This window comes from Bison bison, unplaced genomic scaffold, assembly GCF_000754665.1.
Source record: "Bison bison bison isolate TAMUID 2011002044 unplaced genomic scaffold, Bison_UMD1.0 scf7180017864100, whole genome shotgun sequence".
Taxonomy (NCBI): Eukaryota; Metazoa; Chordata; class Mammalia; order Artiodactyla; family Bovidae; genus Bison; species Bison bison.
Window position 1 is genome coordinate 939622 of NW_011494672.1, and position 15373 is coordinate 954994.

Sequence of the window (15373 nt, forward strand, 5' to 3'; positions counted from 1 at the left end):
GTGGTGGTTGGCTGCTGCTACCCTCTGATGCAAAGCAGCGAGGCTGCTGGGACCACACCTGTGCATACCTGGTTTGCACTCATAGAGGTCACAGCACTCTCCTGGCTTCCCTGAGGCTTTGGACACAAGGATGTTCAGGTATCCTGGCTGGCAGACTTTCCGCAGGCAGCCCGCGGGGTCGCACACACAGCGGCTGGGGAGGGGGCAGCACTCCCCAGGGGGCGCGTAGCCCTCGATCAGAACGGAGTCTTCAGGACAACGTGGAGAGAACTGGACTTCACAGCGGGCCTTGGAGCAATCTGGCTTCTCTTCTGAATGGGAGAGAAAGAGTTTAGCACAGGCCCAAGGGGGCAGCGCGGAGCACTTTCCCCAGAAGTGCTGGCAGTCTTTATGATCTAACTAGCCAAGAGGAGGAGACAGACAGATACCCAGCAAGAACCTCAAATGCAGCTGAGCCTCTCGTGGGACTCTCTCCCGAGACCTGCTCATGACACAGGGCGAGAGGTGGACACTGCCTCTTCCATCATCCCATCCCCCTTCCTTGTGCTGAACAATCCATGTCCAACACATGGACCAGATGAAGAAAGACCAAGGGAAGATACGGATGTGCCACAGAGACTCTGAAAACGGGACTGAGCCACTGACCAACGAAAAGATCTTTAGTTTGAAAGGAGTTTTAAGGGCTGTTCTTTGTGAACAGTGTACATTTAAACACCAAAAACAGACCCACAAATACCTAATGGCTATTTTGGGGTCTGGAGACAAGGTGCATGGCAGTTAACATGGAGGAATTTGACCTCCCCGCTCTGAAATTTGAGGCGATGAAGTACTAAGATGATATGAAAGCTTCAGCAAGATGGATATTGAGCCCAATTCCCATGTCATTTCCCTAAATGACATCTAGAGTGTTTCTATCCCTAGCAGAGGTCCATCAGATGTACCTCGTTCTCCCTTCTCCACTACTGTGTCACCAACCTATTGCTGCACTTCCATTTTAGAGAGTAAATAAATAAGTAAATCAAGCAAAGACAGACTGAGTTTATGAAGCCCCAGACTACAGCTCAGTCTTGGTTTAAGCTTTCAAGAAACCTACAGCAATGTTAGGCCCTGGAGAAAAACCCTGAAATAAACCAAAAGCACATCATCACAGCCCCATGACCTTTGGGGGAAAAGAGTTTGGGACTTGCTGGGGGAAAACACACCACGTGGTACTGGGGTACGTTCATAAACCGTCTTCCCTAGAACAAAACCTGCAAAGAATCACAAAGCTGGGTAAGGTGCAAGAGGTCTCCCAGTTTATCCTTCTAAATGAAAAATTTCAGTCTGTTCTGCAGATAAAGAACCTAAAGCCCTAGCATTCAAGTGATCTATCTAAGGTTAGTGGTAAAAATATAGCAAGAATCCAGGCCTCCTCACTTCTAGTCCACTTAGCTCTTTACATTACAGAAGTAGGTCTATTCACAAAATCTAAGTGTCCCTCAGGTCATTTTCAACCTTGATCACTGTATCTTTCATTTCACTGTCCATCTCCCTTGTCTATTTCTTATTTAATCAAAAGAGCATAGGTGAGTCTTCATATTCATAGTTCTAGTAAATTCATGCAAAGATATTTCTCAAGTGCCTGCTGTTCCAGCAGCCTTGTTTCCACAAGGAAAACAAACACAGATCCCTGCCCTCATATAGTTTACAATGCAGGAGAGAGTGGTATAAAATAATCGGTACAATAAATAAGAAAACTATACAGGAGGAGCAGGTGGTAAGTGCTAGGTGTGTGTGGGGGGAGCAGAGCAGAGCAAGGGGGAATCAGAGTGCATGGAAGAAGTGGCGGGGGCGGGGGGCCCAGTTACAATTTGGTCAGAATAGGCATCACTGGGAAGCTGATTTCTGTAAACCTGATTTGAACAGGTTTACAGAAGTGAGGGGTGGGCCATGGAGAAGCATGTCCCAGCAGAGGGCACAGCTATGGCACTTCTGCGTGTCCCAAGAAGAGCAAGAGGCCAGTGTGGCAGCAACAGGATGTACAGAGGATGCATATACCTGATTTCACATCACAACCCTGAGCAACTGCCTTGAGAAGAGAACATAATTAAAAGGAATTCCGCTCCTGGATCCCATCAGTGTGGGCAGAACAGATCAAAGAGCTGAGGAGGAGAAGGGTGTATGGGAGATGAAGCATGTAAAGTACACTGATGGATGATCTGGCAAACACAAACACATGGTCTCATAATTAATAAGAGGGCTATGACTTTAACTGCAACTAGCACTTAATTTCTACTCTTGTTAATGTGCTGTCATCGACGTATTCTCTATCACATTCTACTACATTCTAATCACGCAAAATATTTGTTACGTATGATCAGACTTCTCAAACATATGCTTCAATACAACCCAACACATTAGATCTTCCTATTTATTCTGCTCTTTAACAGTTCCAATATTGTCACCTACTGGTATATATTTTGCAGCTCAAGCCTTGAGAGATTTACTTAAGACCTGCCTTGGTCACACAGGTGGGATTAAGGTAGGCCACCACTAACACTGTCTGAAGCACAGTCTGAAATGACTTAAGAATGTTAAAAATAAGGATTAAATCTTACTAAATGCTTTTTCAACTTTTGTCAAGATTCATATTGACCTTCCCTTTAATTTACTAATATGATCAATTAGTAGATCTCAAACCAGTCTGAGAATAAACCTTCTTTCTAAAGACCCAGCTGGATTTGACTTCCCAACATTTTGATATTTCTAGATTAATAAGTTTGTAATACTAGCTCGGAGCTCTCTGTGCGTGTGTGTGCACGCATGCTGGCCTCATCCAGTCTTAGTTTTAGAACTTTCTTAATGAAATGTTTATCATTCTACCTCTTTCTCGGCTATAAAGCAGTTCCAGTAACCCAAGATTTATCTATTCTTTGATGTTTTCATACAACTCACTTATGAAACTACCTGAACTCGGGAGTTTTTTGTTTGTTTGTTTTTTTAAAGAAGGAAACAACAGATTTCTTCTTTGGCTACTAGATTATTCAGGTGTTCCACCTCTTTTAGAATTATCTGTACTAACACATACTAGTTAAGAAATATCTCATTCACCTAGATTCTCAAATTCACTTCAGGCTTTATGGACCAAGCTTTCTTTCTTTATATGTTCAAGGGTTCTTTCAAGTTTTCAAATCTATTCCTTCTTTGATTTTTAGAATGTTTAACTGGCTTTCCTATAAATTTAATGATTAATGTTTAGTTCACTTTCTCTTTTATTTTCTCAGAAGTGTGAATAATTTTAATTATGATTTTAATACTTTAGCCAGATGCTGTTTTTGTTTTAATGTCTGATATGTAGTACTTTAATGTAACTCATCATTTCTAATTCCATTTGATCTCCTCTTTAACTAAAGACATTTAAGAACAGTGTTACCAAATTTCAGCATGGGTAGATTGTCTTTGGCTTTCTTTATGAGTTTAATTTATAGTTTCACTGCCCTATTGTCAGAGAATTTAGGCTATACAATCTTCTACTTCTGTTAATTTCTTAAGTTTACCCATTTTTGTTTTTTTGGCAGGGGGGTATGTTTACATGGCTGATGGCCAACTTTAAAATATATGAGTATTCATAAAGGACATATATTTTGTTTATTGAATACAAACCTGCAAATCTATTAAATCAAGCTTAATTATGACCCCCAGCTTACCCAGATCTTACACTTTTTACCTGATTTCCAAGAAGTATCTACAAAAATCTCCCACTATGAACCATCAACTTCTCCTTGTATTTCTAATACTTTTTATTTTTCAAGGCTGTGTTGATAATTTCATGACTAGCAGGCATAAGATTCAAGCCTGTTATACTGACTTGGCAAACTGTACAGTGATGATGCTCTCAAGGAATTTAGATTTCTAAGATACAACTTTTTTATTTTGTAATCATTAATGTTCTTAGCTTTATTCTTTTCTTCTACCTTCTATTCACCTTTCAACAGATTACCTAGAACACTTACTCATCCAGCATCCTTCCCTTCCTCCAACCAGTCGTCTGTCACTTAAATCCAACTATGGTTACCATAGCACCAGGAATTGTCTTTCTAATACCTTCTTTCTCAGCCTGTTTCTAAATAATTCCTGCAGTAGATTTCATTTATTCATTTGTCTCTCCTCCATCTCTAAACTATAGACGCACCATATATTTTTCTATCATTTAGAAGGTGGCTATGTCATTACCTCTGAATTTTAAGTTTTATCCATTTGAACAGAAGCCTCTCTTAACTCTTAATCAACATATAATATTTAACTTAATTAACAAGCTTTTCAGTCTGGTTCCCCTGGCAACACTTTGCAACTGGCATCTTAAAAAAAAGAAAGAAAAAAAACTTCCCCAGATACAGAAAAACTAAAGTGACAGTATCACTTACAACAGAGATAATTAGGGAAATAAGCTGGTTTCATCACATTAACATCATATTAATAATCTTCCTTTAAGAGCTGAGTCCTCAAAGTGCTGAGAGTCACCCAGTATTAAAATGACATTACAATAATAATGGCAAGTTTCTATCAATCCTCATCACTTTAACCCATGTGCCTGCATCTTGGCTATTTGTAAACTTTCTCCAGGTCCATATGTCAGGAGGAAAAGTACAATCATGATCTACAAGTAGCAAATGCATTCAAGGTTTTATTTTTTTGCTTTAAACACAGATTTAATTAAACCAAAGCCAAAAGAAAAATGACTAAATAGAAAAATTTTACTGCCAGATCCTCATTCTATTTAATTTCTGTAGAGTCTCACACATCTGACACTGAAGCCTTCTTCCTTTTTCAAAATCTCTTAAAATGGTCACTTAAAAATAACAGCAGATACTCTGTACACTTATTAATGGAAAACAGGCCACGTGAGTGAGTGAAAGCTGCTCAGTCGTGTCCAACTCTTTGCGACCCCATGGGCTATAGCCCACCAGGGTCCTCTGTCCATGGAATTCTTCAGACAAGAATACTGGAGTGGGTTGCCATTTCCTTCCCCAGGGCATCTTCTTGACCCAGGGATGGAACCCCGGTCTCCTGCATTGTAGGCATATTCTTTACCATCTGAGCTACCAGGGAAGCCCTAGGCCACGTAAAATGGACTAGTAAACTGAGACTGGCAACTGCAAAGCCGATGCTTCTGGGCACTCTGCTTTGCTGAAGTCTATCCTGCTTCTCATATATACAGCCTACATGCACACAGGGAGCCTGCCATCATTCTGAGACAATCCTTGGGCATTGCTAACTATGGAGATATTTCAAGGGACCCCAAATTTGGATTAAAATAATGTAGTAGGTAGAAGATGGCATTAAGAAGGGAAGAGTCTGGGATCACTGTTTTCCCCACATCTCACTGGTAATCTCCTTCCTTTATTATAATCTCATTCCTTTATAATCCAAAGTCCCAGAGTAGCTATGGCATCGATGGAGGGTACCACAGGGGCCACCAGGTGGTCCTGGGAGACACATCTTTGTACCAGTTGAGATGCAATCCATGAATCCTTTTTTAATCCATTCATTCAACACATATTTACTGAGTGACTTCCATGCACCAGGGGTTCTAGGCAGAGGGCTTAGAGCAGGCAATAAAACAAAGTCCTTGCTTGCCTTCCTGGATTTACCATTCCAGAGGAGTTACATAATAAACAGAGAACTACACAGCATCATGCCAGACAGCAACAAATTCTTGGAAGCAGAATTGGCCATCTGGGTATAAAGTACTGGCCAGGTAGGGGAGGTCAGGACATGGCACCTGCACAAAGACCTGGATAAAAGGCGGCGGAAGGTGGGCAAATGTAGGGCCGAGGAGGGGAGGTCCCAGATATAGGAAACAGCAAGAATAAAGGCTCCAAGGCAAGAACAAGCTTACTCTCCATGTAGAAAATATTTATCTCATGATAGTTAAGAAGAAATCTGAATTAGTACACTTCACAAGTAGAAAATACCAGTAAAGACAAGAAAAATATTTTGATGAGTGACAATTCTTAATAAGGATTCAATTCTCACTGTCAGGCTAGAGCACTGAAAGCAGCATCTGCCCACTGGACACCTTCTCCGGGGGAGGAGGCACGATGCCTTGCCTCGTGCTCACAGCCCTTCACCCTCCCATGTGAAGGAGACAACCTCAGCATCGCTACTTGGCAGATGAGGAGACAGGCACAGAGAGACTAAGAAACTTGGTGGAGGTCACACAGTAAGTGGCAGAGCCTCCCAAGCACAGTCTTCACACTAGTGCACAATGCGGAAAGCAAGAGAAACTTCAACTTTCCTGATATGTGCATGTCTAGTCAATGGCTACAGTTTTGCTCACATGTAGAATGTGAAGGTCACTTGCAAAGGTAAAGAGGTTCAGGGTCTTCGGCTGTGTCCTCATCACTTTCTGGTTGGCCATTCTCCCCATCTCATTTGCTCCTTGGCCGTACAGACATAAAGGAGGGGCTTTCTTACATCCAGCATTATTTTGTTTTGAAAGCTTCTATTACAAATGCAAGAGACATGTCATTCTATGCTTTTAAATCTAGAGACCGACTCCTTTAAAGTTACACTGTGAATTCTTTTCATTCACATTCCATGATTTTATCATAACCTTTTTTGGCAAGCTCTGCAGTGAAGACTTGTTCCACACAATCATAACCCCAAGGGGAAAAAATTAGGCTTGTTGATACAGTCCCAGAAATATTTCATATTTCAGCTCGTTCGGAAACACCAGCTGTACTTTCCCAGCATTTTCTTTCAGAATTTAACAGTGATGGAACCCACGCAGAGCCTTTCCTTGGTGGTTTGTTAAGCATGCCATATTAAATTGTTTTCAAATACCTAATAAAGTTGTACCAGAGTGGAATATAAATTAGCCCAATATAAAGAACAATAATTAAATGATCTGTAAGACCACAACATGTGATTCTCAAACTCAGTGGTTCTCAACCCTGGCTGTGCATTAGGCTCACTTACAAAGCTTTTAAGTATGCCACTGTCTTGGAGCCCTTCTCAAATCAATTACATCAGAATTTCTGGGGGAGGAACCTGAGAATTTCTATTTGTTTCAATAGCTCCCTGGGTGAGTCTATCCTGTGATAAGGGTTGAGAATCACGGGGTTACTTCTTCCAGCAAAATGAGAATCTTTACAATGGAGTTCTCTATTGACAACAAAGCTTCACCAGAGGCATGTTCAAACATCCTGGCAAATGGCAGCTGGCCAAATGCCAAAGAAGCACGAAGCCGTCCAGATGTCTGCCTGCCACTGAGTGGTCCAGGCTGTATGCTGAGCCCCTGGTACCTCCAGGAGTCTTCCAGACAACACATCTTTTCTAAGCAGGATATTACTGAGCTGAGTTGTAAACGATGCTTTCAATTAGAGCCTGGCTGGGCCTGCAGCACCTGCAACAGTATCAGCTGGGAGCTTGTAAGAGCTCAGAAGCGCCACCGATGCCAGGCCTACTGAGTCTGAATCTGCATTGGAGCAAGATGCCCAGATGCGATAAAGTGCTCTAGATGGGTGGTTCTCTAACAGTGGTCCATGGACCAGCACATCGGCTTTTCCTGGGACCTTGCTGGAGAGGCAATTCTAAGGCCCACATCTTGAGCGTGGGGCCTGAACAAACCCTCTGCTGAACGAAGTCTGTCTGAACAAAACCTCCAGGGGATTCTCACGCGTGCTATCCTTTGAGAACCGCAGTGCTAGAATTCTGATTCTCAACATCAGAAGCCCCTGTGGAACTTTAAAAGGTTCAAAAGCTCAGAATACATCCCAAACCAATTAAGTCAGAATAACTAGAAGTGGGACCCCAGTATCAGTCATTTTAAAAAGTCTCCCAGGTGACTCCAATGTACAGTAAGGATTTATTCACTGTTCTAGCACACACACACCACTCCCATCCCCTGTTCCATGGACAGAGGAGCCTGGTGGGCTACAGTCCATGGGGTTGCAAAGAGTCGGACACGACTGAGTGACTAACACTTTTTTTTTTATTAGCACACACACAGCACTCCCATCCCTTATTATCCCAGGAGATTCAAAGCCGCTTTCAATCCTAGGAAACGTGAATCAACAATTTCTCTGGTATCCTCCTGAAAGAGGTCGGAGCTTCCTGGGAGGAATGAAAAAAGCTTGGAGGGGTTTCCAGGATCTGTTTCAGGTGGTAGGTGCTGGGGAAGAGGGAGCAGGGACTAGGAGAGAGAGACCCCAAATGGGCCCCATATGCATCTGCCAGGGTTTTAAATCATAGTTTATGGAAGTTTATTAGAGTTGTTGAGTCCAGAGACATTTTATTTCATCATCTGTTAATTCACACCAGGAACATATATTGAATTTACTCCCAGAAGGGTTTGCCATTCAAATAATTACATTCATATATTCATATACGGTAACAAGTTTTCAAAATGTAACAATGAATTCATTTTTTCAAAATTCTGGCAATAAAATAACGCCTAAGGAGATCCTAGATAAATGTAAAAGAACTGAAGATTGGTTTCAAAAAGATTAATTTTACCTAATAAACTATATAGCCTTCTCTGAATATTTGTCTCCTTGTTGCCATATACACGAGCCCACAAAAAATGAATGAAAATTATCAGAGAATAAAACAAATGACTAATGAGGAAAGACTTAAATGAACCAAATTTGTACAGTCAGTTCAGCAACATCTTAAGAGGAATCTTCATAACAGCTTGAAAATGTCACACAGGCATAAACATTAGAAATGAAGAACTCTCCAGGGTGGCGTAAATGGAAGGCAACATCCATTATCAAACACAAACAAAGCCTCTATTGTGCTGAGTGGTTCTGAGACTTTTGGGTGGGTCACTTTCCATACTTCAAATTTTCCTCCAGAGGAAAAGGATGCTGCTACTAACTTGGTTGTTGCTTTGTGTAAATGTGACATGGATTTGAGAAAACAGACTAAAATGCCAGATGTTTAAAAGGTGAAATGAAGGATCTGTCTGGTGCGTCCCATCTGTAAAATGAGGCACTGGCCTTTGTGGGTGCCTAATGAACCTACTCCAACCAGAAGCCCTGTGAGCCCTTCCTCTGCAATCAGGTTCCAGGGGCTCTTGGCCTCTGCTTATTTAAGGAAGACCAACAAAAAACTAACTGTGGGATTAAAGGAGAGCCAGTCTTTTTTTTTTTTTAAGAACTCTAATATTTGTTATCACTGTAGAGCTTTTGCAGTATAGTAGGAAATGTGATCATATGTGATTTTAAAAATCAAAGAACTGTAAACCAAGGGCTCTGTTAATAATATTGTCAATAATTTCCTGAGTCCCAGAGGTGGTATATGGATCTCAAACATCTTTAGAAGGACTCCAAAGAATATTACGTGCCAACCTAACATCTTCAGAGGTTCCTCAAAGTGACTATATTTATGTGGTTAAAATGATAAATCAACCACAAAAGGCAGATGAATAAAAGACAGCAGAGTCTACAGAACACTGCTGCTGTTCTACCTCTGCTGACAAGAGCAGGCAAATAAGAACAGCAAGCTCTCTGACTGTTCAACTGGTAGTTCTCATGAGGGTTTGCACATTCTGGGGAGAAAAAAAAAACACATGTGCCTAAAACTATAGAAACAGTTTTGAAAACATATTTTGGCCATTTATTTTTTCCTTCCTCTTCCTACTTTTCTTATTTCTGTTTTACTGAAAATAAACTACTTGTCTGTATCACTTACTTGTCATTTGACAGTGGTTACTTTTTAATCTTCTTTACATGGGAGTCAGTTAAGCTATGGGTTTACCACTAATGTTTGAGAGCCAGAAAGAACTATGTTCAAATCTTGACTCTTCTACAACTAGCTGTGTGATCTCTCTGGGTCATAATTTCCTCAGGGTTGTTGTAAGTGTCAAGGAGATAAATATTACAAGTGGGCACATCTACTTGCCCAACTAATAGTTCTTATCATCCCCATCACTGATTATTAGAAAAAGTCTGGGCTTTGAGTTAGAATACTCAGTACACCTGTGTATTGAACAGGGCATAAAAATACCTGTTCCACAAGGACTCTTGTGAAACTGTCTAAGATGGCACAGGGAATTCTGCTCACTGTTATGTGGCAACCTGGATGGGAGGGGAGTCTGGGGGAGAACAGATACAGGTGTATGTATGGCTGAGTCCCTTTGCTGTCCCCTGAAGCTACCACAACACTGTCAATTGTTCCAATTGACAATACAAAATACAATATAATACAATACAAAATACAAAATAATAAGAAAAAAAACTTTACAAGTCTTCTTAGAGACTAAAAGAATGCACACATTCTTTCAAATATAAAATATTATATAAATATAAAAGAATATTTCATATATTTTATATGTATGCATATGTATGTGTATAAACACACACACACACAAAACACTAGTAGGCTCTCTGATTAGCTCACTTTCTGTCTCAGTTTGTTTTCAACCTAACGCCCAATATGATGCCTGGGCATAATGAACACAGATAAGATCATTAAATGTTTGCTCTTATTGACAAAGGTAAGTGTTAGTCACTCGGTTGTTTCCAACTCTTTGCGACCCCATGGACAGTAGCTCACCAGGTTTCTCTACCCAGGGAATTCTCCAGGCAAGGATCCTGGAGTGGGTTGCCATTCCCTTCTCCAGGGATCTTTCTGACCCAGGGATTGAACTCAGGTCTCCTGCACTACGGGTAGATTCTTTACCATCTGAGCCACTAGGGAAGCTCAGGAAAGACAAAGGTTAAGATGACCATTACACACATAAATATGCTATGTATCACCCCACACACATACATACCTTAGCATGCCCAACACACACCGTCATCTTACTGTGCTAAAAGTTGTGCTCAAGTGCTGTTTCTCTGTCAGCTTCGACTACTTTATTCATTCCTTTTTTTGTAAAGGTTACTTATAAAGACTAGTTCCTCACTCTGGAGAGAAGACAGGCAGCTGGCTTATTCATGGAGCTTTCCCTGGAGAGTCTTCCCCAGCTATTTCTGCATTCTGGATGTGTGGATGGGCCCTGCTTCCACAGCGACCTGACTGACAAGACAGCATATGTGGTAACAAGTGACTCCCCCATGCAAAGGCCTCCTGACATTTACCCCGTGCCTTGAAAGAAGGCTCTCCCAGTGGGAGAGACCACCTCTTCACTGCAGACCACCTCTGATGGTCAGCACCTCTCACAGCAGCCTCACTCCCTTCCCACGACTTTCTGTGAAGACTTCTCCACCTCTCTGACCGTTCCTTTGGCTCCAGCTCCAACTTTCTGATCAGACATGTGCCGGGCTGAGCCCCTGCAAGGGCCCCCCGTTTCTATGCCGTCTTTGTATCCTTTGTGTACCCACGGTGTAAACCCTCGTCCACTGCGACGGCACCCGGAGACTACAAATATGTGAGCTGCAGCTGAGCAAAGGGATGTGTTTACTTTCCATCCTGAACTACAACTTGACCTGCAGCAAAAACAAAAATACTGCAATGTGTATTTTTTCCCAGAAATGATAATTATAGTACTCCAAACATTTTTCAAACTTCAACTACCAAAATGGAAAAGGCATCTCAAAAAATAATTTATTAAATAGGCACTTATATTCTTGGTAGCCCTTACATGGAAATTCCACTTTTTTTTCTTCATAGCCATGAAAGGGCTTGGCTCCTGGCTCAAAACCCTCTTCCAGACTAATGTGGGACTCAGCCTGCAGGCTGAGAGGTAAGTGGCTGAAGAGCTTTCCCTCTTCATGTGCAGTCAGCAAGGGGCTATAGCACTTTTTGCCACTTTAAAAGTACCAGCAATGGAAAGGAGCAAAGTCTGTACACTGGGTGATACAAAGGCACGTCTGCACAAGTGGCTGAGGACAGATGTGGAAGCAGGTGGCCCCATTCAGGAGGTACAGTATTTAGACCCCCTTTAGGAGCAGCACATGAATCCCAGCTTATTTTTCTTCCTCTCTCTGAAGAGGATGTTTCCTCACCTCATTCCCCACTTGCAGTTTTTCTGGACAGTAACTCTCATCAGGACAGCCATTGTTACCAACACTCAGCTCTCCCACATTCATTAGAGTCTCATTTAAACATAGTGGAAGGCTTCAGAAACACAGGCTCTGAGCCTCACCTCCAGAGCTGTTGGCTAAGTTCTGCTGGGTTCGGGCCTGAGAATATGCATTTCTGACAAGTTACTGATGCTGCTGTCTGAGTACCAAGCTTTGAGAACCACTGCTGTGGACCATATCTGTTCCCCTCTTGTAAACTCAGCCAAGTTTCCCAGGTGGCTCACTGGTAAAGAAATCGACTGCCAATCAGAAGACTCGGGTTTGATCCTTGGGTCAGGAAGAGCCCCTAGAGAAGGGCATGGCAACCCACTCCAGTATTCCTGCCTGGGAAATCCCATGGACAGAGGAGCCTGGCGGGCTACAGTCCATGGGGTTGCAAAAGAGTTGGACAGGACTCAACAGCTAAACAGCAACAAAGCTCAGCCTGCCTCTCTCCTGCCCCTAGGCAAAGCTGTCTCTCTACCTTGGTTTCTGTCTCTAAAGGCATGTGGTAGAGCCTGCTTTAGGTACAAAAGGACAGTAAGGCATGCTGGATGAAATTGATGAAACTGAACAACAGAGGTCCTAGCCAATCTCACCAAGTTTCATATTAAATAGCAACTCGCATGGAGCTACCAACTCAGGCCAGAGCGGGTTGTGTTGCTGCCAATGAACACCATGCTTAGTGCTGGAGCTGCTTCCCCACTTCAGGGACATAGCTTATTTCCAAATATTTTCAAATACAACAAAGGACATAATGATTCCATTAATAAGTCTAAGCAGAACAAATTAAAGGGCACACAGTGGTTTACGATGAAGCAATTCTCACAAATGCATACCCTACTAATTGGGAATTTGTGGCAATTTGGAATAAGAGTGCCATGAAATTTAACTTCACATGTATTATGGGCTCCATGAAGTTGCTTGGGACCTAAGTTCCTTTATTTTTTGGCTCTTCAAAACCTGCTGTGTTAGGGGACTGCTCTGGCAGTCCAATGGTTGAGACTGTGCTTCCATTGCAGGGGGTTCAACTCCTGATCTGGGAACTAGGATCCCACAGGCTGTGTGGTCAGAAAAGAAAAAAAAAAATTTTAATGGTGGGGAAAAACAAAAAACAAACCCTGCTGTGTTAGCCCGTGTTCATAGAGTCTTCTAACCAGTGGGAAGGGAGAAAAGTGGAAACCAGGCACAGCTCTCAAGGGTGTAATGTGAAAAGTTACACTATTGCTGCTTCTCTCTTTACATAGCCAGGACTGAGTCGCACAGCCATGCTGACCTGCAAGGGAGTCTGGAGATGTCATCTTTATTCCGGTTGGCCATCTCTCTAGTTAAAAACATATATCTATGGGAGAACAGGGGACTGGACATGTGGGTATGAGGACGAGAAACTCTGACAGCAAGTTTCCTAGGAAAGTCAACTCTATAAATAAGGGAAGTATCTTGCTTACCCTTTGAGGAATCAAAGTACAAAAAGCATTCTGAAAAATCACCTGGGAAACATTCAAATAAGCAATACATGTGCTTCATACCAAAGATCTACACCTAGATGTTAAAAGTACCTGCAGGATGCTTATTCATTCAGCAACTCCACAGATATTTAACAATCAAGTACCATGAATGAGACATGGTAATCAGTTATATATTTTAATAAACCCTTAGCTATCAGTAAGCCTAGATTTTTCACACATATAAACTTCAAGCAGAAAGCCTGAGCTTTTTTGAAATGTTCTGTAACTCACAATTTTTGACAAATCAACCTGCTAAGTTGCTTCAGTCATGTCCGACTCTGTGCGACCCCACAGACAGCAGCCCACCAGGCTCCGCCGTCCCTGGGATTCTCCAGGCAAGAACACTGGAGTGGGTTGCCATTTCCTTCTCCAATGCAGGAAAGTGAAAAGTCAAAGTGACGTCACTCAGTCGCATCCAACTCCTCGAGACCCCATGGACTGCAGCCCACCAGGCTCCTCCGTCCATGGGATTTTCCAGGCAAGAGTACTGGAGTGGGGTGCCATTGCCTTCTCCAGATCTTTTCTAACTAAAGTATATTAAAAAAAAAAAAATGATGGACTGGAGATTTGAAGGTTTAATTGCAAAAGAATAGAGGAATGTACTTGTTCTTACATAAAAACGTGGGAATGATTCTATCCATAGGACTTACTTGTTGAAGAAAAAAAGTTTTCTTCATCAGAAATTCTTATATCTAAGTAGAGAAGACAGTGGCCTAGAGAAGCCAAGTGACTTGCCCAGATCACTGGACCTAGAATGGCCAAAAGCCAGGTCTCCTGGGGAATCCCACAGTGGTTCCATCAAGACACACCATCATCATCCTAACTTTCTCATCTTTCAGTCTGAAGTCTGATAGTCATCTCTTCCTTAATAGTAAAAACTGCTTAGATTCTAGCTTAATAAATATCTGATCATAAAACTTTATCATGACATCAGCTAAATATACAAAGCAAAGCAAACCAAAAATAACCTTTGTAAGCAGAATGGCTAAGAAAGGTCAGAAGAGCAACCTCTGGTCACAGGGTGCCTGGGGTGCTATCCACCACCCAGGTGCTGATGGGCTACACACCCACACACGCAGAGCCTCCCCCTCAGACACAGAGAACAGATATGCCGGGAATGGGAGGGATGGCAAGCCTGCCAAGGGGGACTACAGGGGAATGTGCACACCAAAGGCCCTGGGACTGGGCCATGAAGGGAGACGACTTCCAGAAGAACACTCTAGTGCCTTCAAACCATAGGGACTTCTCTATAACAATTCAATCCCCAGGAAATTTAGAGCTCTGGCAATTTCCCCAGCCCATTCAGAATATGAGGTCCAGCCAGGAAAAAAGTGGAAACTAAGACCAAAGGAGCTGGTCATACCAGACAGGGTCTTTCAGCATTGAAGATGGTAGAAAGCTTCATGTGGAAGCTAGAGACCACTCTCTGCTCTAGTTCTGCCCCTTGGTTCTGTGGTAGAATGGGCTTCCCTGGTGGCTCAGACGGTAAAGAATCCGCTTGCAATGCGGGAGACTTGGGTTCGATCCCTGGGTTGGGAAGATCCCCTGGAGGAGGGCATGGCAACCCACTCCAGTCTTCTTGCCTGGAGAAGCCCCATGGTCAGAGAAGCCTGGCGGGCTATAGCCCACAGGGTTGCAAAGAGTTGGACACAACTGAGTGACTAAGCACGCGTGCACGCACAGACTTATCTGTACATCTGCTCCTGGTGCAACCCTACAGATACGCATAACCCACAATGTACAGAGACTCAGTCTTGATACTGAGGGTATGCTTCTGCCTGCCCAGTGTCAGAGCACTGTGGGTTCCTCATCCAGCAATGAGAAGAGAGCCAGCTGCCCTATTCCCTGCCTTTTTCTCTTCTTTTCCTTACT

General features: G+C 42.6%; 1 protein-coding gene across 4 annotated transcripts in view; it reads right to left on the reverse strand.

Annotated features, from left to right (window-relative positions):
• The window catches only part of CRIM1 (cysteine rich transmembrane BMP regulator 1 (chordin-like)), a 190828-nt gene that overhangs the window by 115644 nt on the left and 59811 nt on the right, over positions 1–15373 (reverse strand). For 3 of the 4 annotated variants that reach the window (XM_010838618.1, XM_010838619.1, XM_010838617.1), the window contains one exon: positions 69–311. In XM_010838618.1, the coding sequence (XP_010836920.1) occupies positions 69–311 (243 nt within the window). Of the gene's footprint in view, positions 1–68; positions 312–15373 lie in introns of those variants that run through there. The other variant, XM_010838620.1, reaches the window with a different exon arrangement.